The 23,454-nt window shown below is 46.3% G+C and overlaps 2 protein-coding genes across 6 annotated transcripts; one reads left to right on the plus strand and one right to left on the minus strand.

Moving 5' to 3' along the window:
• Nucleotides 1-720: 720 nt before the first annotated feature.
• Nucleotides 721-23,434, plus strand: TMCO6 (transmembrane and coiled-coil domains 6). Of its 5 annotated transcripts, XM_030869388.3 has the most exons (13): nt 721-840; nt 18,057-18,159; nt 18,294-18,406; nt 19,924-20,039; nt 20,146-20,329; nt 20,588-20,692; nt 20,869-20,954; nt 21,187-21,303; nt 21,520-21,631; nt 21,746-21,932; nt 22,076-22,170; nt 22,582-22,749; nt 23,000-23,434. In XM_030869388.3, exons 2-13 carry the CDS (start codon nt 18,075-18,077, stop codon nt 23,111-23,113), a joined length of 1,482 nt encoding a protein of 493 aa, XP_030725248.1. In that variant the 5' UTR covers nt 721-840; nt 18,057-18,074; the 3' UTR covers nt 23,114-23,434. The 5 variants fall into 5 exon arrangements, 4 of the variants coding, with proteins under 4 accessions (XP_030725248.1, XP_030725251.1, XP_030725252.1 ...); XM_030869391.3 differs by lacking the exon at nt 721-840 and having other exon boundaries at nt 17,974-18,159; nt 21,869-21,932; XR_004042297.3 differs by lacking the exon at nt 721-840 and having other exon boundaries at nt 17,975-18,159; nt 22,610-22,749.
• On the minus strand, nt 8,132-11,440 carry CD14 (CD14 molecule). The gene is made up of 2 exons (XM_030869419.3): nt 10,898-11,440; nt 8,132-10,808 (listed from the first exon to the last, which is right to left on the minus strand). The coding sequence occupies exons 1-2, from the start codon at nt 10,898-10,900 to the stop codon at nt 9,693-9,695; spliced, it is 1,119 nt and encodes a 372-aa protein (XP_030725279.1). The 5' UTR covers nt 10,901-11,440; the 3' UTR covers nt 8,132-9,692.
• Nucleotides 23,435-23,454: the final 20 nt, after the last annotated feature.

Genomic DNA, 23,454 nt, shown 5'->3' on the forward strand with positions numbered 1-23,454 from the left:
GAAGAGTTTAATGAGCTTCCAGGCACTCAGCTTCAGCAGTTATCAACTTATGGCTGGTCTTATTCCTTCTGTTCCCCCTTCCACCCCAGTGGATTCTTTTTTTTTTTTTTTTTTTTTTTTTTGCGTTACGCGGGCCTCTCACTGTTGTGGCCTCTCCCGTTGCGGAGCACAGGCTCCGGACGCGCAAGCTCAGCGGCCATGGCTCACGGGCCCAGCCGCTCTGTGGCATGTGGGATCTTCCCGGAACGGGGCATGAACCCGCGTCCCCTGCATCGGCAGGCGGACTCTCAACCACTGCGCCACCAGGGAAGCCCCCAGTGGATTCTTTTGAAGCAAATCCCACACACCTTATATTTCACATATAGCTATTTCAGTATGTATTTATAAAAGATAACTACCTTTTTAAAAACTGACAGCTTTGTTGAGATATAATTCATATACCATACAATTCACCCACTTAAAGTGTATTATTCAATGGTTTTTAGTACGTTTGCAGATATGTGTAACTCTTACTATGGTTAATTTTAGAACGTTTCCATCACTTTATAAAGAAACTTGCTTTCCTTTACTATAACCTCCCTAACCCCCACCCTATCCTGACCCTTAAACAACCACTCATCTACTCTCTGCCTCTATAGATTTGCCTATTCTGGACATTTCATATAAGTGGACTCACATAATATGTGTTCTTTCTGTGACTGGCTTTTTTCTTGTTTTCCAAGGTTCATCCATGATGTAGCATGTATCAGTACTTCTTTCGTTTCTGTGGCTGAATAATGTTCCATGTAGGATGAAATTACTTCTGTCACCAACTACCCAGAGTTTGGCCAGACTTCACAGGTAAGAGCACAGTTGCAATAAGACTGCCCTAAATTCAGACGCTAGTCTCAAGCTCAGGGGTCCTCACTTTGACTAGCTATCTACACTCCCAGGTATACCCGCTACTCCTGCAGCTTCCATAATTTGCTGGAATGACTTACAGAACCCAAAAAAGCATTATAGTTACTGTATCTGACACCAATTCTCTAACACTGACTGGGCGTCCTACATTTCAATCCAATTCTGATACTAATGTCGACTGAAAAAAAAAAGCACAACCTGTGAATTGTGAGTTAAGTTTTATTTGGGGTAAAATTAGGACTATAGTCCAGTAGACAGCATTTCAGATTGCTCTGAGAAGCTGCTCCAAAGAGGTAGCGGGGGAAATTCAGTATATATGTGATTTTGGTGCAGGGGGAGTACATGCAATGAAGCACGTATTTCTTTGCAGGAGGTTTCTGCTAGTCTCGTGAAGGTTACTGCTAGTCACCAGGAGCAGGTGTCACCATGAGGGATGATTTTAGTGCTTTTCTAGGTACAAGGAGATGCAACAGTTGGACTCATAAAATTGTCTCCTGAAAATATGTATCTGAAGACCTGTTTTGCCAGTTTTTCCTAGAGCACAGAGCGCCTCATTCCTCATCTCCACCCTAAACTCCTTTCAGGGGGTGTTGAAGGTCAGCAGTTGCAGCAGCTCATAATTTGATCCTTGTAGAGGTAGATGGCAAGCGCCAATTTGTAGGTGACACTAACTACTTGGAGTTAGCGCCAGATCCCACAAGTTAAAATGCAAGGTTCTCAATAAGACCCCTTATTTCAGGTTCCAGCCACAAGTGGGATCCCCAGGTTACTTGTAGTACTGCCTGACTTGGCTACAGATTCCTGGGTTCCCACAACCAACCCTCAGGTTCAATAATTCACTAGAATGACTCACAGAACTCGGGAAAGTGCTCTATTTATGATTACCTTTTTTAAATTATAAAGCATGCAAGTGAACAATCAGATGAAGAGTGTTGGAGTCCAGCTCCAACGAGTCCAGGAGTACCTGAGGGAGGAACAGCGTCAGCGACGGAGAAAGAACGAGACTGACACTGTCTCTGGAGTCAGGCAGATAGTAGCATACTTTATTGTTATTCAGCAAGCTTATATATTTTTGGTTTACATAATCAAAACATAATTATCATAATATAGTCTAGCCTTAGGCCTCAAACCCTTGACCACAAGATTTCCTCAAAAGATTACCTTAGAATTGTCTGTAGTTTCTAGATGTGCTATCAAGATATTTCCCCAAGTTCTCATTAGTTGCAGGTTATTTTCTAGTAGTTAAGCCAAGCTATTATGTAAGTCTTTATCACAGAAGTGCAGTCTTCGTGTTCTTTCTGCATGGGCAAGTGTTTTGAATAGTGCCTTGAAAATATTTACAATATATCCTGCAGTTCCTGTGTTGCTGACTCCACTAGTAGCACTCACAATACCTCCTACGCTCCTGTTTATCATCCGGCAATTGTTGCCAGAGTATTAACCTTTCTTTATATTGGACCCAGATAAAACCAAAATCATCAACAACCCCTTCGTAGGGCCACAGTTGTTCAATTGGGGGTGTTTTCCATAGGAACATCCCTATATTTCCAGATTGTGTATTGCGTTCCCAGTTTCCTGGGGCCGGAATAGGTACTTTCCATTTTGTGGTAATACTAGTAGCAGGGGGTAGTAGTTTTTCTCATTTTCCTAACCCTGGGCGCAAATCCCCCTAGTGCTGTTTCCATATATAAGCTTAACACAACCAAACAAATCAATAGAGATGTAGTCCGCCGTCCTGGCACAGTGCTGCTTTGCAGTCCTGCCTTTGATTGCATCATGACTTTGTCACGGCGCAGGGACTCCAGGATGGCTTCCAACAGAAGGGTTATGTAGGGCAAGGTCTGGAAGGGTCCTGAGTGGCAGGAGCTCCTGTTCCTGTGGAGTGAGGGTACGCCTTCCCAGTAGATCAGTGTGTTCACCAACCAGGAAGCTCCCTGAGCCTCATTGTCCAGCATTTTTCGATGAGATTTCATTATGTAGGCATGATTAATTAAATCATAGGCTATGTGATTGAATTCAACTCCAGCCCTTCAATCTGCATGATTTTTCTTTTTTTGACTGTGCTGCGTGGCATGCAAGATCTTAGTTCCATGGCCAGGGATCAAAACTGTGCCCCCTGCAGTGGAAGCACAGAGTCTTAACGACCGGACCACCAGGGAAGTCCCTGCATGGTTATTTATTTCTAGTGAGTAACCTCTTCCATCCTAGAGCTATCTAGGAGCCCTGCCAGAAGTCACCTCATTAGTATAACAGAGAGACTCCTATTGCTCCGGAAATTCCAAAGGTTTTTGAAGCTTTGTGCCAGTAACCGAAGACAAAGGCCAGATAAGTTCTTTGTTACATCACAAGCCACTCTCTGGTTTTTCACCAAGGATCACTTATAGCCAAAAGAATCATACCTGTCTGATCATCTACATTTGGTGTACGTCTATATAACAGGTAGAGCAATAGTAACAAGATGAATATGCCTAACATCTGGAGGAATCAGTGTGGGGTAGGCATAGGAGGCTTGTATTTTCCCATACATTTGACTATCAATATTAATACTGTAGTCTTACCAACAATGCCAGTGTTATATCTCGTTGTGTAGCTGTTACATGAAAAATAAGAGTAATTAGTTCAGTCCATCATTATAATTTACGATCAAAACGTCTCCCACGGCAAGGCCACCCAGGTTTGCAGTCTTCTCCTATATCTCATCAGGTTCCAAAGCAAAAGTGGTCTCAGGATTAGATGGTTTCACCCTGAGACGTCTGGTATAACTGAACTAAGGGACATACCATCTTTTTCTCTGAGCCTCTTTTGAAGCATTTGTGTAATATTGGATTTCCTTCATTGCATAACCTATTTATTCGTTCCTTCACTCTCAGCTTCTGTTCCTCCTTTTAAAGTTCATACGGATTTCAACAGATGCTGAATAGTCAGAACAATCTTATAAAAGAAGAACAAAGTTGGAGGACTCACACTTCCTGATTTCAAAACTTATTGTGAAGCTATAGTAACCAAGACACTGTGGTACTGGCATAAGAACAAACATAGAGATCTGTGAGAGAGCAGAGCAGTAAGGGTCCAGAAATAAACTCATGTTTCTATGGACAGCTGATTTGACAAGGACATCAAGAACATTCAATGAGGAAAGATTAATCTTTTTAACTAATGGCACTGGGACACCTGGACATCCAGATACGGATGAATGGAGTTGGACCCTTACCTCAGACCATATACAAAAATTATCTCAAATCGATCAATTTCCCAAACTTAAGAGCTCAAACTATAAAACTCATAGAAGAAAATACAGAAACTAATCCTCATGGCCTTTAATCTGGCAATGAGTTCTTAGATATGATACCAAAAGCAAGCACAACAGAAGAAAACATGATAAACTGAATTTCATCAAAGTTAAAAACTTTTGTGCATCAAAAGACATTATCAAAAATATGAAAAGGCAGCCTACAAAATGGGAGAAAATATTTGCAAATTATATACCTGATGATGATCTACTATCCAGGATATATAGAGAGCTCCTACAACTCAGCAACAAAAAGACAAACAACTCAAGTAAAAAATGAGGGAAAGACTTGAATAGCCATTTCTCCAAAGAACATATACACAGTGCATAAAAAGATGCTCAACGTCATTATACATTAGTGAAATGCAAAAAGACAAACAACAATTAATAACTAGGAAAAAAAATTTGAATAGATAGTTCTCCAAAGAAGCTATACGAATGGCCAACAAGCATGTGAAAAGATGCTCAAAATCCTTGGTCATTAAAGAAATGCAAATCAAAAACATAATGAGGTACCACTTCTTACTCACTAGTATGGCTCTAATAAAAAGAAAAAAATGGGCTCTGATTCAGTTGATACACACAACTGAAAATATAAACTTTCAGGGCATGTATTGCTTTTTTTAATATACATTTATTTATTTGTTTGTTTTTATTTTTGGCTATGTTGGGTCGTCGTTGCTGTGCACAGGCTTTCTCTAGTTGCGGCGAGCGGGGGCTACTCTTCCTTGTGGTGGGCAGGCTTCTCATTGTAGTGGCTTCTCTTGTTGCAGAGAATGGGCTCTAGGTACACAGACTTCAGTAGTTGTGGCACGTGGGCTCAGTAGTTGTGGCTTATGGGCTCTAGAGCTCAGGTTCTGTAGTTGTGGTGCCCGGGCTTAGTTGTTCCGTGCCATGTGGGATCTTCCCGGGCCAGGGCTCGAACCCATGTCCCTTGCATTGGCAGGCGGATTCTTAACCACTGAGCCACCAGGGAAGCCCCAGGGCACGTATTGCTTTAAATGCATAATGCTGCCAGACCAGATGCATTGAAAAAAAACAAAACCACCTCCTTTCTATAGCCATTGAAACAAAGTTTACTGTTCTGTTTTAACAAGTTAGTATTGTATTTTGCATTGACACACATCTGCTTATTTAAAAAATGACATCCTTTTGGTAGTAATCGTTCAGCACAAGTAGGTATTACAGCTTGATGTTTGTGTGTTCTAATTCTCAGTGTTCTTTGATTCCAGGTCTTATAGAGCAGTTAAGGCAACTTTCATGGCATTTTTGAAATGTATTGTAAAATAAAAAGAGGTAACGTAATTAAAAAGAAAACCGTTGGTGAGAAAGTGGATAAATAAGAATGCTCATACATTTTTTAAAATTAATTAATGTATTTTTGGCTGTGTTGGGTCTTCGTTGCTGCACTCTGGCTTTCTCTAGTTGCGGCAAACCGGGGCTACTCTTAATTGTGGAGCATGGGCTTCTCATTGCAGTGGCTTCTCTTGTTGCGGAGCACGGGCTCTAGGCACGTGAGCTTCAGTAATTGTGGCACGGGGGCTCAGTAGTTGTGGCTCGCGGGCTGTAGAGGGCAGGGTTAGCAGTTGTGGCGCACAGGCTTAGTTGCTCCGCGGCATGTGGGGTCTTCCCAGACCAGGGCTCGAACCCGTGTTCCCTGCACTGGCAGGCAGATTCTTAACCACTGCACCACCAGGGAAGTCCACACCCTCATCCATTGCTGATGGGAATGTAATATGGTGCAGCCGCTGTGGAAAAGAGTTTGGAGGTTCTTCAAAACATTAAACATATAATTACCATATGATCCAGCAAAACTTCTCCTAGGTATATATGCAAAAGAACTGAAAAGGGGTACATAAACAGATTTGTGTACTAAAATGTTCATAGTAGCATCATTCACAATAGCCAAATCTGTCCATCGATAGATGAATTAATAAACAAAATGTAGTTTATAATACAATGGCGTATCATACAGCCATAAAAAGCAATGAAGTACTGACACATGCTACAACATAGATGAACCTTGAAAACATTATACTAAGTTAAATAAACCAGACACAAATACTGTATGATCCCACTTATATTCAATATGTAGAATAGGCAAATTCATAGAGACAGAAAGTAGATTAGATGTTCCCAGGCTCTAGGGGAAGGGAAGTGGAGAGTATTTGCTTAACGGGTACAGAGTTTCTCTTGGGGTGACAAAAAAATTCTGGAAATTGTGGTGATGGTTGCACAATACTGTGAATGTAATTAATACCACTGTACCTTACACTTAAGAATGGTTAAAATGGCAAACTTTACTATATATATATTTTTTTTACCAGAATAAAGAGAAAATATATATATCTTATTCCTATCTGCATACAATCATGCTGTTTCCCTCATCTTAATGAAGATTATCTTATGAACATAACATCAATCATACTCCATGGTGAAAGACAAAACTTTCTAAGATCAGGAACAAGACAGGGATGCCCACTTTTGTCACTTCTATTTAACATAGTACTGGAGATCCTAGCCAAAGAAGTTAGGCAGGAAAAAGAAACAAAAGACATCCAAACTGGAAAGGAAGAAGTAAAATTGTCTTTGTTCACAGATGACATGATCTTATATGTAGAAAATCCTGAAGATTCCACACAAAAAAACCTGTTAGAACTGATAAACAAATTCAGCAAAGTTGAAGCATACAAAACCAACAAACAAAATCCAGTGAGTTTTGTAAAAAAATAAACAGAAACCTCAATTAAATAGAGTTGGGAGACCAGAAGGGACTGCTTCATGCCCTGAGACCTTAGCAGAGCCCAACAGGAAGAAGAAAGACTCCTTTTTTACTGGCAAGGAGCCCTCCCACCTTCCTTTTCCTCTGTATAAAAGTGTTCTCCTACCTTTGCCATACAGAAACTTGCATGTATTGATAGCTCGCCGTGGTTGCAGACCCCTGAATTGCAATTCTCTGCTGATCCCAAAGAAACCTGTCTTTGCAGGAGAACTATCTGGCAGTCTATTTGTTTCAGTTCAGCAGTTTCTATACACTAACAATGAACAGTCTGGAAAGGAAATTAAGAAAAACAATTCCATTTACAATAGCATCAAAAAATAAAATAAAGTACTTAGAAATTAACTGAAGAGATGAAAGACTTACAATGAAAACTACAAAAATTGCTGAAAGAATTAAAGAAGACACAAGTAAATGGAAAATCATCCCATATTCATGGATCGGAAGACAATATTATTAGGATATCAACACTCCCCAAGGCAAGCTACAGATTTAATTAAATCCCTGTCAAAATCTAATGGCATTTTTTGCAGAAATAGAAAAATCCATCCTAAGATTCATATGGAATCTCAAGGGACCCCAAAGAGCCAAAACAATCTTGAAAAAAAGAATAAAATTGGAGATCTCACACTTCGTGATTTCATAACCTATTACAAACCTACGGTAACCACAACAGTGTGGTACTGGCATAAAAACAGATATATGGGGCTTCCCTGGTGGTGCAGTGGTTGAGAGTCCGCCTGCTGATGCAGAGGACGCGGGTTCGTGCCCCGGTCCGGGAACATCCCACGTGTCGCGGAGCGGCTGGGCCCGTGAGCCATGGCCGCTGAGCCTGCGCGTCCGGAGCCTGTGCTCCGCAACGGAAGAGGCCACAGCAGTGAGAGAGGCCCGCGTACCGCAAAAAAAAAAACACAAAAAAACAAAAAAAAAACACCCAGATATATGGACCAATAGAATTGAATAGACAGCCCAGAAATAAAACCTCACATATATGGTCAAATGATTTTCGACAAGGATGCCAAGACCATTTAATGTCTTTTCAAAAAATGGTATTGGGAAAACTGTCTATCCACATGCAAAAGTGTTGGGAGGCAGAGATATTGAATAATATCTACCGAACTGAGAAAGAACCTTGAGACCAAAAAACAAAGCAGGCAACTGCATAAAGTGCAATTTTGAAGTTTATTGTGCGTACTGACATACAGCCATATTACATAATGCGTATTGTGAACTTACATACAGCTAGGATCCAGAGGCATTCACAGCGGCGCTCTGCGAAGGGGATACCTTGGATTTAAAGGGGCCAAAGCGAAAAACAGAATTTGACTACCAAGTAAGATGCACATCTGCATCCAAGGGAACCGGGGCTTTTTCCTCCTGGGGGGTCTCATGACCATTAACCATCTGTGTCAAAAAAGGCATTCTTCCAGTTTTCATATCACATGAAGGCAAGAGTAAAAGTTGTTAGGAAAGTAATCTGGCTTGGGTGCACTCCTTGTGAGTAGACTAAAGCTCAGTTGTGCAGAAAGGGGAGGGGCAAGACTGTGGGCCTAAGATGGAGGTGACAAAATGGAGTCAGTGTGGTTCAGCCACATAGATTGGCAGTTTATTTAGCTGCCCCTATGACTCTTTGAGCCCATGGTCTGATAACCTGTGTAACTCTCCCATCAATGTTAATTTGCATTCTCCATTCCTATCTGTGTGGTTCTGGACACTGGAGGGAGGCAGGCTGGAGGGCTATGTTTACATGCCTCCTCCCACTCCTCTTGAGGTCCCCCTGGAGGCAGATACCTAGATCTCTGCTGGGTGTGGCTGCCTCCTTGATGTAATGAAGAAGGGACCCTTAGAAGGAACAGTACCTCTTGGCTGCTTGGCTGATGTCCTGGGTCACTGAGATAATGTGATTCAGAGGACGTATACTATTAATTGCCCTGTGCAGGGGTCTGCGAAGCTGTGAAGGGTCTAAGGTGTTATCCTGTTTGCAAATCAAAGAACGAATATACACACATATACTAACATAGTCACAAGATCTCTGGTTCAGAGACAGGCTGTTAAATGACAGCATCTTCTATCAGTTCCCCAACCCCAAACTCCCCATTACATGACACAGCGAAAGCCAGTGTACCTGTGTGTGCAGAGGGGCTGTACGCTACAGGAGAGGAACCCTGAAATTATAAAACTCAGAGCTTATGTAGAACAAGTGGCATAGCTGTCTCTCCTCACTGGGGGTTGGAGGAAAAAAAGAGAGTGAAAATAAGCAAATGGCTCTGGGTTTTATTACCTTGGAAAGGGAGAAGCTGACTCTTGGAAAATGCACCAGAGAGGAAACATTCTGTATCCTCCTAGGCATGTTTACCATTCAAACATCCTTTAACAGGTGCCAGGAATCTGTTCAGAAAGCCCGCATTGGGCAGAAACCCTTGGTTCTGCCACACAGCCCTAGACAGGCGACTTTTCCCTGCCCTTTCTGCCCCTGTAGTTCTTTTCTAAGTAAGGGCAGGTATGGTTTCTACGGAGTTAGGATGAAGAAAGTTTAAGTATAATGGATTCGCTATCCAGCAGTGTGCCCAGTAAATGTCTGTTGAGTGAATGTCATGGACCCGCTGTTTAAGATTTTAATGAAGATGGGGCAGAGGGTTGGTTGGTTGAGATGTCCTGACGAGGCTCTCCCAGAGCCAGGACAATCTGAGCCAATTAATTCCTCTCCCCCTTCTCCACTGGGCCTTAGGCAAAGTCCCCGGCTCCCTGAAGCAGTGCCAGGGCTCCTGACACCCCCATGGTCAAGGCGGAACGTGCACAGACTGGGACCACACCGGAGCTCTTCAGGTCTTCTTGGTACTCGAGGGCTCCAGGGTCCAGAAAGGGATTCCCGTCCAGTGTCAGGTTATTTACCTCGGGCAGCTCGTCTGGCCGCGGCTCCCTGCTTAACCTGTTGCAGCTGAGATCAAGCACGCTGAGCTTGGGCGGCAGTCCTTTAGGCACTTGCTCCAGCCCCGCGAACGACAAGTTGAGAGAGCTCAGTGCGCTGGGCCAGGCACACGAGGTAGCGCCCGGGGCGGTGGCGCGCAGCGAGTTGTGGCTGAGGTCTAGTCGGTGGGGTTGCACACTCGCCGCCGCCAGCGCAGCGCACACGCTGCTGAGCGTCTCCATCCCCGCGTTGCGTAGCGCTAGACCTTGGAGGGCCGGGAACTTGTGCGGACAGAGAGCCGCAATCAGCCCGCGCTCGCCGAGTCCAGGATTGTCAGACAGGTCTAGGCTGGTGAGGGCCTGGAAGGTGGGGAGCTGTGCGCAGGCAAAGGCAAGCGAGTGTGCTTGCGCGATGTTCAGTACCCTGAGACCAGGCTTGAGCCACTGCTGCAGTTCGCCGAGCCAGGCACCTCCTGTTGCCCACGACACGTTACGGAGACTGAGGGTGGAGAGCGCAGGTCCAGTGGCTTCCAGAGGCGGCGGCGGCATCGGGCCGGTTACCTCCAGGTCCTCAAACGTCAGTTCCTTGAGCCGGGAGTAACCGAGAGCACGCAGAAGGGCGACCAGAAGCAGAGCAGGAACCTGGGCAGCGCCCAACGTGAGCCGCCGCCAGCGCAGAGCCCTGATCGTGTCAGCGTACTGCTTCGAGTCGACGTCGGCGCCCTTTAGAAACTGTTCCAGGTTGTGGCCGCCGCCACGGATCTCCACCTCGACAGCAACCATACACTGCATGGCGCTAGACCAGTCAGGCTTCGGATCCGTGAAGTTGCAGACGCAGCGGAAATCATCTTCGTCCAGCTCGCAGGGCTCTGGTGTGGCCGCAGACACACGTAGCACTGGCAGCAGGAGCAGCAGCAGACAGGGCACGCACACCTGCGAAGACAGCGGAGGTCAGGGCGGATCCTGCCGGTCCCTAAGGTTCCCCGAGTAGCCCTCCTTCGGCCCCAAGAGCATACACTCACCATGGTCGATAGGTCCTCAGAACCTCTGCCTCCCCGCCTGGCTTCTTTCCTTTACAGCGGCTCTCGTCGGCTTCCAGGCTCCACAAACTTATCTGTCCTTACCCTCTGGCAGCCTCTGAAAGTTTATGTAACCCTGGGATGTCACTCCGTTTCCTCCTCTTTGAACCCTGTCACTCCCCACATTTCTTCCTCCCAACCACCCCATCCGCTGTCCTAGGAAATTTTGCAGTGAATGATTTTGCCAGGAGAGGAGCCATAACAGGAAGTATCTTGCAAGGTGTCTAGGGCACTCTGCCTCAGGCAGTGCCCTGATGACTCAGGCGCCCCCAGCCTTGTCTGGGATGGGGAAAGGAAGATCCTCACTGCCTCAGGCCAGGACTCTCACGTCCCCTGCCTATAGCCCAGTGACTCAACCCCGGTAGTTCCTTAATTTTCCCTAGTCTTGGTAATTACTGTTAACCTCCTGTCACCCAAGTCCAACTCCCTGAATATCCTAAGGTATTTAACTGGATATTTTGTGGAAGAGATTGCAAACTTCATCTATTGACTCCAAGGGCTAGAATTAGGTTCAAGAGAAGGAAGTTGGTCTGAGGAATAGCTCCCCCGCCCTCCTTTTTTTTTGCTGACTTGTTCTTTAAATTTGTTTATTAAGAAATAATAGCTTTTTTTTTTTTTGGCCGCATGACATGTGGCATCTTAGTTCCCCGACCAGGGATCAAACCCGTGCCCCCTGCATTGGAAGAGCAGAGTCTTAACCACTGGACCGCCAGGGAAGTCCCCTCACAATTTTTTAAAGTGATAGCTTTCTTAAAAGTAGAGAAGTCTATGTGTTCAACAGAGACACATTGGCCAAGTCCCTCGCTCTCTTAGTTTCCACTTCCCCACCCTGAAATTTGAGAAATGAGATATTCCTAAATATAATTTTCCCACTTGTACCTAGCTATCTCCTGCCCTTTCCCCAGGACAATTCCTATGCCCTAGGAATGAAAAGCTGGACCTATGTTGAAAGAGGATTAATTAGTAACTCAACTGCTTTGTCAAGAAAAAAAGCAAGTGTCCCAGAGGGTGGGAATTGTTACCAAACCAGGTTTGTTTGCCCAACAGGCAGTAAGCCAAACACTGAGACGAGATGCTTTGGTTTGTAGCAGAGAAAGAGTTTATTCACAAGGCATCTAAGTGAGGAGCAGGGAGAACAAGTCTCAGATTCACCTCCCTGAAGGCAAGGGGCTTGGGATATTTATGGGTGAAGGGTATAGGGTGGTTGGAGGTACAGGGGAAGGTGATTGGGGACAGGAAAAAGGTGAGGTAATCAGTATTCTGCTCAGGTGTATCTGAGTTACATCCTTCTTCATGGGATGCATGTTCAGAAAGTGGTGGCATTAGCATGATCTGAGGGTGAAGTTTTGGCCTTCTGTTGTCAAAAGGCCATCCATCCAACACTCGCACAGGCCCAGTTGGAGGGTCAGTGGTTCCAAGCAGTCTTAATCAGCTGGAACACAACCTGGCAAGAGCTGACTCTAAGTTCCTGAAAATCAACTTAAGGAACTGTTACTATAGCAACCCATATGTCAGAGGTGTTATCCACAGAGGGGCAGTTAAAGGAGTCTTGTGACATATTGTGTAAGCTACATGAGGGTATGCAATTTGCAGGAACAATTAAGGCAAGCTTGATAGGTGAAGGCAGGTAACACGATATTATTTATTAAGCAAGTTACAGTTCAAGGGATCTAATTGATGACTGCCCTCAATTTTAGAAGGGCTATGCTTTTAAAACAGCCCTCACAAGTCTGAACTTCTGGATTTCTGGGCAAAGAGCTACATGAAAAACATTTGAATTCTCACTTCCCTTTTTCCAGAAGTAGCTCCATCTGTCCACAATCCAAACAAGGAAGCCCCATTGGACCACACTGCTCCCTGTGTGTCCTGTTGGGCATGTTCTAATACCCTAAGCCATGCCTAAAGGCCAGACCATGTCACTGGGACATCCCTGAGGACCAAGATACGAGTATAGTTCAGTGTGAAATACACTGACTCTGCAGTCAGACAAAAAGGCTTGGAATCCCAGCTCTACGGCTAAGGTTGTAACAATAGCCCTTCATTGTTATTTTCTTCATCAGAGTCTCTGCATTCAGAAGACTCAGGCCACTGAAGCCTGGCTCCTCAGGAAATTCCATCACCTTAACAACAAGAACCTACTGTATAGCACACGAACTATATTCAGTATCTTATAATAACCTATAATGGAAAAGAATCTGAAAAAGAATATATATATCTACCAGGTTGGCCAAAAAGTGCCTTTGGTTTTTAAGTAAAAATAAAAGACACATTTTTTCATTTTCACCAAGAACGTTATTGAACAACATATTCACCCTTTTGTTCCACTACCTTCTGCCATTTTTCAGGCAACTTCATAATTCTATCTTCCCAAAACTTTTTATTTTTTGAGCAAAGAACTGTTCCAGGTGCCTTTTACATTCCTCCAGGGAACTGAAATTTTTTCCATTAAGAGAATTTTGTAAAGACCGAAATAAATGGAAATCCGAAGGTGAATGTGTGGTGAATATGGAGGATGAATCAGAACTTCCCAGCCAAACTGTAACAGTTTTTGTCTGGTCATCAAAGAAATATGCGGTCTTGCGTTATCCTCATGGAAGATTATGCGTTTTCTGTTGACTAGTTCCGGATGCTTTTTGTCGAGTGCTGCTTTCAGTTGGTCTAATTGGGAGCAGTACTTGTTGGAATTAATCGTTTGGTTTCCCGGAAGGAGCTCATAATAGAGGACTCCCTTCCAATCCCACCATATACACAACATCACCTTCTTTGGATGAAGACCGTCCTTTGGTGTGGTTGGTGGTGTTCATTTCGCTTGACCCACGATCTCTTCCATTCCACGTTATTGTACAGTATCTGTAAACCCACCTAACATGATTCAAAATGGAGTAATACCTGTCAAGGGCACCTATTAAGTCTCTTTCAGACACCCGAGACCTGGAAAATTACTGAAGACTGCAAGTCTATTCTCCGAAAAACCACATCCTATAGACACACAGCCAGCCCCGGTACTGCTGTGGACCAGAATATACATGAACCCACCTCCTTTTCCTGCACCTTGCCCTTTGAAGCCTAATAAAAGATTCAAACCCCACCCTTTGGGGCCAATGCCACCCTATGTGTCTGGCCCCTTTCCTCCCTTGGAAAGTGGAGGAATAAAAACTTTCTTTTCTTCCGTTGTTAATATTTCTGTGAATTCTTTCACAACCCATGTCGGCTCACCTAACAGTATCCACTTTTCATCGCCCATCACAATTTGTTTTAAAAATGGAACGTTTTCATTATGTTTAAGTAGAGAATTGCATGCGGAAATATGGTCAAGAAGTTTCTTTTCCCTCCGCTTAACTTATGTGGAACCCAAACATCAAAGTGATTAACGTAACCAAGCTGGTGCAAATGATTTTCAACGCTTGAGTTGGGTATTTTGAGTATGTCGGCTATCTCCCGCGTGGTATAAAGTTGATTGTTTTTAATTAATGTCTCGATTTGATCGCTATCAACTTCAACTGGTTTACCCGACTGTGGAGCATTGTCCAGTGAGAAATCTCCAGCATGAAACTTCGCACACCACTTTTGACGTGTTCGATCAGTCACAGCACCTTCTCCATACACTGCTCAAATCTTGTTTTGCGTTTCGGTTGCGTTTTTACCTTTCCTAAAATAATAAAGCATAATATGCCAAAAATGTTGCTTTTTTCCTTCCATCTTCAATATTAAAATGGCTACACAAAAATTCACCAATTTCGATAACTCTTTTTTAAAATGCATGCTGATATGACAGCTGTCACATACAATCTAACAAAATCATTTTGAATGAAGTTAAAGACAACTAAGTGCTACTAGAGCCATCTTACGGAAAAAAACGAACGAACCTTTTGGCCAACCCAATATATATATTACACAACATTGTAAGTTAACTATACTTCAATTTTTTAAAAATGGTTAAAAAATTCCATCACCTTAGGGGAGACACTCTGCATGAGGGGTCCAAGCTAAGAGGGGCAATAATGTTTCTGCAAAGGTCCCCAACTAACATCTTGATTCAAAAAATATCTATCGTTTGTCTAAACCAAGTGCCAGCGCTAAATGCCAAGCCCTGGGATGCTGATGTGACCATCACATGGTTCCTCAAGTACTCTAGTAGGTGCGGGAGGCAAATGCAGATGCAGAACTACAGTCCATAGTGAAGAGGACTCTTACAGAGGAGACAAGGACTTGGAGGAGCTCTAGAGAAAGGAACAGCTAGCCTTGTAGTAGAGAGAACATGGGGCTGTTTCTTACAGGATTAACAGAATCGCCAGGCAGATAAGTGCAAAAAACAAAAACAAACAAACAAACAAAAACCCCAAATAAAAAACAGCTTGGGCAGCTGTAACTATTTGAGCAGACACTCTGGGCAGAGCACAGATTTTTTCTGGGAACTTGCCTTATCTTCCCAACCAGGAGAAAGATGTAGGTGTTAGAAGCCAGCATGCCCCATGAGGAAGGGGACAAGACCCAGATCCTATCCCCAGCCAGAGCATGGTGCATTAATAAATGGTGCTCAGGGAATTCCTTGGTGGTCCAGTGGTTAGGGCTCTGCACTTCCACTGCAAGGGGCACGGGTTCGATTCCTGGTGGGGGAACTAAGATTCCTCAAGCTGCACGGCCAAAATAAAAAAATAATAATAATAAAGTTAAATGAATAAATGGTGCTCAATAAGTGGCTGTCCAGAGGCTGGATGGATGCTGGACCTGAAGAGAAGATATGGAGAACAGGATGATGGTCTGCAGATATTTAACTAGATGTTTTGTGGAAGAAATCAAAGACTTCATCAATTGACTCCAAGAGGTGGAATTAAATTAAAGGGAAGGAAATGGGTTTGAAGAACAGTTCCCATTCCTGGATTTGTTCTTACTTGCACATTTGTCTAAGTAGTAGCTTGCTTTCTTTTCTTTTTTTTTTTTTTTTTTTTGCGGTACGCGGGCCTCTCACTGTTGTGGCCTCTCCCGTTGCGGAGCACAGGCTCCGGAAGCGCAGGCTCAGCGGCCATGGTCACGGGCCCAGCCGCTCCGCGGCATGTGGGATCTTCCCGGACTGGGGCATGAACCCCTGTCCCCTGCATTAGCAGGCGGACTGTCAATCACTGCGCCACCAGGGAAGCCCTAAGTAGTAGCTTTCTAAAGATTAGAGGCCTCAGTGAGAATTCTTTTTAACTTTTTTTTTTTTCCTGGCCTCACAGCTTGAAGGATCTTTATTCCCCCACGAGGGATTGAACGCGGGCCCTTGGCACTGAAAGCGTGGAGTCCTAACCCCTGGACCACCAGGGAATTCCCTCAATAAAAGTCCTTAAGTGCTACCAGGACTCTACTCTCTTGGAGCTGTGAAGGCGGTTTGGGAGGAGACAACGTTAAACACTTACACTGTAACTTAATGTCAGCTGTGAAAAGAGTTATGAAGGAGAAGCGTATGGTGCTATATGTTCTCATAATGGGGGCACTGGTCCAGTAGTTCTGAGTAGGGGACATTGGAGATCTCGAGGACAGTGTTAATTAAGGGAAGAGTGCTGGTTGTAGTGAGGGTGGGGTGGCAGAGACAGGGCTCTAGGCAGTGGAACAGCCTGTGCAAAAGCCCAGAAGAGAAAAAGTGCAGGGCTTATTTAGGGAACAAAGATCCTAGGAGGGATGAGTAAGGTAAGGCTGGAGAGGTATACAGGGATTAGACCATGTAGGGCTTAGTTGGCCACAATTCAGATTTTGAGGGTATGGAACACAGTTTTTGTTTGGCTTGCGGGATCTAGTTCTCCGACCACGTATTGAACCTGGAGCCATGGCAGTGAAAGTACCGAGTCCTAAGCACTAGACACCAGGGAATTCCCTGGAGCACAGTTGTTGTTGGTTTTTTTTTTTTTTTTTTTTTTGCGGTTCGCGGGCCTCTCACTGTTGTGGCCTCTCCCGTTGCGGAGCACAGGCTCCGGACGCGCAGGCCCAGCGGCTATGGCTCACGGGCCCAGCCGCTGCGCGGCATGTGGGATCTTCCTGGACCGGGGCACGAACCCGTGTTCCCTGCATCGGCAGGCGGACTCTAAACCACTGCGCCACCAGAGAAACCCCTGGAGCACAGTTTTTAATTCACCAGTTTCCCCAGTACCTACTAGATTAGTGGCGCTCAAAATTTGATGAAAGAACTACTTTATCCTGAAAATAATGCCATTCACTTTTTTAAAGTATTTTTTAAATTTTTATTTATTTAATAAATTTATTTATTTTTGGCTGCGTTGGGTCTTCGTTGCTGTGCACGGGCTTTTTCTAGTTGCAGCGAGCAGGGGCTACTCTTTGTTGCGGTGCGCGGGCTTCTCATTGCAGTGGCTTCTCTTGTTGCAGAGCACGGGCTCTAGGTGCGCAGGCTTCAGCAGCTGTGGCACGTGGGCTCAGTAGTTGTGCCTCTCTGCCTCAAGAGCGCAGGCTCAGTAGTTGTGGCGCACGGGCTTTGTTGCTCCCTGGCATGTGGGATCTTCCTGGCCCAGTGCTCGAACCCGTGTCCCCTGCATTGGCAGCCAAATTCTTAACCACTGCGCCACCAGGGACGCCCTTGCGGTTCACTTTTACCCAGAACAGTGACACATAATTGAATTTGTTTCCTTTTTCTCACCTGATAAATGAGGATAATTGTCATGGCGAACATTCAATAAGGTAATGCACTTCCAGGGGTTAGCCAGCTTTCATCACTGAGAGCCGTGTTATTAGTGAAATGGCGTTCGACATCTTCCTAGAACTCGGGGTAGTTTTGAATGTTCGTTTAGAATCTGTTAGGGGTGGGTAGGTTGTGTCTGCTGAGTGGAAGGTGACGCTAGGGGCCTGGGGCTGTCCGGGTCGAGGTTGGGTTACTTCCTTTACTAGATCGGAAGCCGAGAAGCCGGAAGCCAAGGGAAGGAGCAGCTATCTGGAATTCGTTCGTCTAGAGATCCCACTCCTCCTATAACCTTCGCTCCGCCCCGCCCCGTCCCGCCCCTCCTTCACTTCACGTCATGCCCCGCCCACTGGACCTCCCCTTCCGCTCTACGCTGCGGCTGCGCAGTCCGTAACATCTTCTAGACTCCTGGGCCCTGTTGCGTTCTCTCTGGTGCAGGTTTACTCCAGTTCCAGCATGTGGAGCCGACAGCGGGGCCGCCTCAAGCCGTTATGCTGCGGGGTGGAGGAGCTACGGTGCCGCCGGCGGGAGCGGGAGGCAGGTGCGGGCGGGCGAGGGAACACGGGAGGATGAGGGTATGGCGGTCGGAGTAGGGGTGAGGAGGCTTCCAGGGTTGGAGATGGGTTCTGGGTCCTGGGTGCCCCTCCCATGATCAAGCGGCTCCTTTGCTCCCAGCACTGCGGAAGGCACGGAGAGAGCAGCAGCTGGTCAGCAAGAGGCTGCTGAGAGACGAAGCCTTGGAGGAAGCCGAGGAGGAATGTGTAGCCATGATCTTCGGGGAAGCCGAGGTGAGGGGGCAGGGTGCTTGGTGAGATCCACACCAGGTAGCGGCAAATACCTTCTCTTGTACTCGAGGTCCGCCCCCAAACCTGAACTTGGTCCCTTCAATACCTCCTTCCGTCTAGTGGGCCAAGCCGGAAACCAGGGAATCATCCTCGACAACTCTATCCCTCATCCCCACATCAATACATCATCAAGTCCTAGCTCCCCCCCCACTTTTTTTTTAACCTCCTAAAGAGCTGTGGAGTCTTTTAAATGGCGTTGCCATCACGATCGCCACCACCCTCTTCTCTGAATACTTAACAGCAGCCTCCTAACAGGTCATCTGCAGAAATTTTGCCTCCTCAAGTTAATTCTCTATACATCAGTCAGATGCGTCTTTTAAAAACACAGAGACCAAAATCCTTCCTGTGATCTACACAGTCCAGCATGGTCTAACCTCTGCTACTTCCAACCTTATCAGTTCACTCATTTCAGACAAATTGTCCTCTTTTCAGTTCTTGGAACAATATACCAGGCTCTTTCCTGTCTCAAGGCCTTTGCATTTGCTGCATCTAAAGTGGGTCTGCAGAGTATTAATCATACTAATTGTTTGCTTGTTACCGTTTCTCCAACTAGACTAAAAGGAAACTGGACCTTATCTTGTCATCATTGAAAACTCAGATGCCTATACAGTATCTGGCATATAGTAGATGCTCAGTATTTATGGAATAAGTGAACGAAAGAATTTCTTTTAGCTCATTTATTCATTCAGCAAGCATTGGGTATCCCCTGTTTATATTATGTTTACATATATAGTTTACAAAGTACTTATACCTAGGTTATACCATTTATTCATTGTGTGCTTACTTTATACCAAGGCACCTATGCTGGGTACTGAGGTACAGAAAGATGAAGAGAGAGTCCCTTTCTTTGACGTGTTCACAACCCATTGAAGGAGACAGATGTGCTCCTACCTGTCATGAAGGAAACATGAGGCACAATAGAAACCCCTGAGTCTTCCAAAGGGAGCAGAAAGAGCTAACTTCCCAGAGGCAGTGAGAGCAGAAATCTAAAGGAAGTGGAGGACCTGGGGAGGGTATTCCAGGCAGAAAGAATAGATTATGCGAAAGCTTGGAAGCATTAAAAAACACGTCATGTGATGCGCAGTGTTGTTGCAGTGTCGGTTGCATGGGGAGAGTCGCTAGAGGGATAGGTTGTGTCAGGCTGAGAGGTTTAAATGTTATCCTTGAAATAACACAGTAAAAAGGCAGAGTAGATGTTATGCTCTTTTCTCAGGTGAGAAACTGGGGTTTAGTCCCCTGTAGCGTAAGTGGCAGGGCTTGTATTAAACCCAGTTCTGATTCCCTCTTCTGTCCACTCTACTGCAAGGTTGACACTTATTGGCCATATTACTGTGAATGATGAGTTCTAGGAATAGTGCCATATTGAAGGGCTCACAGCTGAAGTGGGCAGAGCAGAACTCATGCCTTGCTTTCTGGCAACTATATGTTCCCATCTCTCTTCTCCCTGCCCTGGGCTCCAGATCCAGCAGTTCCTGCAGTTAGCCCAGCGGGGGACAGAGGAAAAGGAGAGAGAGGGGGCTCTGGTCAGCCTTCGGCGAGGCTTGCAGCGCCCTGAGACGCAACAGACCTTCATCAGGTCAGTGCGGGTGGTGTGAGTGTGTGGCTGGGTCTCTGAGGGGTGGACAGGAGTGTGGGGGGGAAGGGCCACTGGCTGAGCAGGGCTCTGGTGCTCACTCATGTAGGCTGGAGGGCAGCATTCGGACCCTAGTCGGGCTCCTGACCAGCAACCAGGCCCTGCTGCAGCTTGAGGCGGCTCGGTGCCTTCATGAGCTCTCTCACTCTGAACAGTCTGCAGTAGTTGAGGCCTGCCTGCCAGCCACTTCCTACCTTCTCACCTACCTCTCCGGTCACAGCTCAGACTTTATAGTAAGCCCTGCCCCTTCCTACCTTGTTCTTGGTTTGGATTTAAAAATTGTGCTTTTGGGTCCAGTTTGAGCTGGCAGGTAGGCAAAAGAGGAAAACCTGTTTCTCCTGATGCCCCCAGCCATACACACACCCATCATCTCCCATTCCCCTGTGCCCCGATCCTCAAGGACAGGTATGCTCCAGCTTCCCCACTCCCACCCCTACCCCACCCTGGCCTGAGACAGGCCAAGCCCAGTGCTTTTGTTGTCCTGCTCTCAGGAGCTCTGTCTGTATACACTGGGTAACCTGATTGTGGAGAGTGAGGCTGTGAGAAGGCAGCTCCTGCCACAGGGCATTGTTCCGGCCTTGGCTGCCTGCATCCAGGTAAGTGTCCACCTCCTTGCTTCCTCTCTGGGCACCCCTCCCTTCACGTCTCTCCACATGCCCCACCTGCTTTGGGTAGGCAGCTCCAGCCTCTGCCCTGTGCTAAGGGGTTGAAAGTCTCAGGAAATCTTATGGCCTAGGTTCCAGAGTCAGATCCCTACTCTGTCTGCTTCTAGTCTCCCCATCTGACTGTGCTGGAAGCTCTTGGATATGCCTTGTCCCAGCTTCTGCAGGCTAAGGAAGCTCCAGAGAAGATCATCCCGTAAGTAAAATTGAGTCTCCAGATGTGTAGGCAGGTGTGACCTACTTGGTAGTGTAGCCCCTGATGCCTGATCGAATCTTGTTTCCAAAGCTGTTGCACATTTCAACCCCATGTGCCTGACTGGGAAGAGCTTTGGGTTTGGATGCTTTCCCACCTGCTCTCAGGGTTTGGGAAGAGTGACTGGCATCTTGCCTTCTGTAGTTCCTACTCACAGCTCTGCTTCTACTGACAGCTCTGTCCTGGGCTCCACTCTCCCACAACATATGCTGCAACTGTTGCAACCTGGCCCAAAGCTGAACCTCGGAGTAGCTGTGGAGTTTGCCTGGTGCCTTCACTACATCATCTGCAGGTAATAGGCGAATTGGGGAAGTGCCACAAACCTCCCCTGGGGCTTCCTTCCATGACACTCAGGTTTTTGAACTTTGGTTTCTGGAATTGTTGTGGTGAGTTTTCCTTGTTTTATGGTCCTCTCTTCTTGGAGCTCAGGAAACCCACAGACCTAGGCCATTTGCCACCTTAAAGGTAGGATTGACCGAGTAGTGACTACTTGCTTCCTATTGCCCAGCCAGGTCAACAATGCCCTGCTCATCACCCAGGGTGCTCTGTCCACCCTGGGGCTGCTGCTGTTGGACTTGGCTGGGGCTGTCCAGAGAACTGAGGATGCAGGACTGGAGCTGGTAGGTGAAGAGGACAGGTCAACCTCTGGGTGACCTTTCTTTTTACTCAGCTCCTGCTCCAGTGTGCAGATTGCCCCTTCCTCCTTAAACCTGAACCCTAACTCGTCTTTGCAGCTGGCATGCCCTGTGCTTCGGTGTCTAAGCAACTTGCTAACAGAGGCAGCAGCAGAGGCTGTGGGAGGGCAACTGCAGCTCCGAGATGAGCGTGTTGTGGCAGCCTTATTTATCCTCCTGCAGTTCCTCCTCCAGAAACAGCCCAGCCTGCTTCCTGAGGGCCTCTGGCTCCTTAACAACCTCACTGGTAAGCACCATAATCTGCCTAGGCCTGGGCCTTTAGATACTGGGAATAATTCCTCATGGCCTGGGCTGACAAGGGTAGGATTGGGAGTGGGTTGGTTTCATGCCCCAGTTGGAGGAACTTCACCCTGACATTTTCCCTTCCAGCAAACAGTCCTAGTTTCTGCACCTCCTTGCTCTCCCTGGATCTGATTGAGCCCCTCTTGCACCTGTTGTCTGTATCTAATGTGGTGAGCGTGTTGGTAGGTATTGGGGTCACTTGAGTCCAAGGTCTGGTGACCAAAGTGTAAACAGTGGGAGCAGCCCTGAGCCCTCAGAAGTACCCTTAGCTGAGAGCCGGCAGGTGGTGTGGTATGGATGGCTTCAGGGCCAGACCATCAGTCATAGACCAGACAGTCTAGGTGTGAGTCCCTAAACTGTAATTTACTAGTAACTAACCTTGGGCAAATCAACTAACCACCTTAGGCTTCAGTTTCCTCATTTATAATTGGGAATAGTAATCCTACCTGAGGGTGGCTGAGGGGATTACAGAATATGCATATAAAACTGCTTGGCACAGTGCCTGGGCATGTGGTCAGCATTCCACAGAAGCTATCGTTAAAATCTTTGGTTTTCATCGTTTGTGGGGACTGTGTACATATATCTGTCTGCAGGTGCTCACGGTTCTGTGCAACGTTGCAGAGAAAGGTCCTGCTTACTGTCAGCGTCTGTGGCCAGGGCCCCTGCTCTCCTCCTTGCTGGACACGTTGGCCTTCTCTGACACTGAAGTAGTAGGCCAGAGTTTGGAGCTGCTGCAACTGCTGTTCCTCTATCAGCCAGGGGTGGGTTTCTGGCCTTAGTCCCCAATCCTTCTGTTCTGAAGCCTCTGGTCTCACCATGGCCCCTTTCCTTCCAGTAACTTTAGTCATTGCTCTGGGCCTGGCTAGCCTATGTGGGCTCCAGGTCCGAACTTCCATACTCTTGTTGGGAATGCATTCTTCCAAGAAGAGGTGGGCTAACCCATAAGGCTGTGGTAATTGCGTGTTAGCACTGAGGGACCCAGTGTTGAATCCTTTTCTTCCCTGCTCTCAGGCTGCCCAGGCCTTCTTGCAGCAGTCAGGGCTGCAGGCCCTACAAAGGCATGAGGAGGTAGCACAGCTCCAGGATCGTGTGCATGCTCTCCAGCAGACAGCTCTTCATGGGTGACTTGACTTCTCAAAGTCATGTACTCCACTCCCCATCTCCCCCACTCCCCAGCTTCCTGGCCCACAGAGCCCCTTTGGGAGGTTTAGAACCATAATGACATCATGCCCTCTGCTCCCACACCTAAGCCTAAGTCAAGATCTCTGGATCCCAGCTCCTCCTGTTTTACCCAGCAATGTCCAGGCGGGAGGACCAGAGGGAACCCAGCGTGGCCTACTTAATCTGGGTCCATAGAATCTCCTTTTTTCTTTTCTTTTTTTTTTTTCTTCAGCAGCTGGTGGCTTTTCATGGGATGGAATAAAATAAGTTTTATTTTTATATTCAGCTGCTTTGCCTCATTTGAT

Source organism: Globicephala melas, chromosome 3 (genome assembly GCF_963455315.2).
Source record: "Globicephala melas chromosome 3, mGloMel1.2, whole genome shotgun sequence".
Lineage (NCBI taxonomy): Eukaryota > Metazoa > Chordata > Mammalia > Artiodactyla > Delphinidae > Globicephala > Globicephala melas.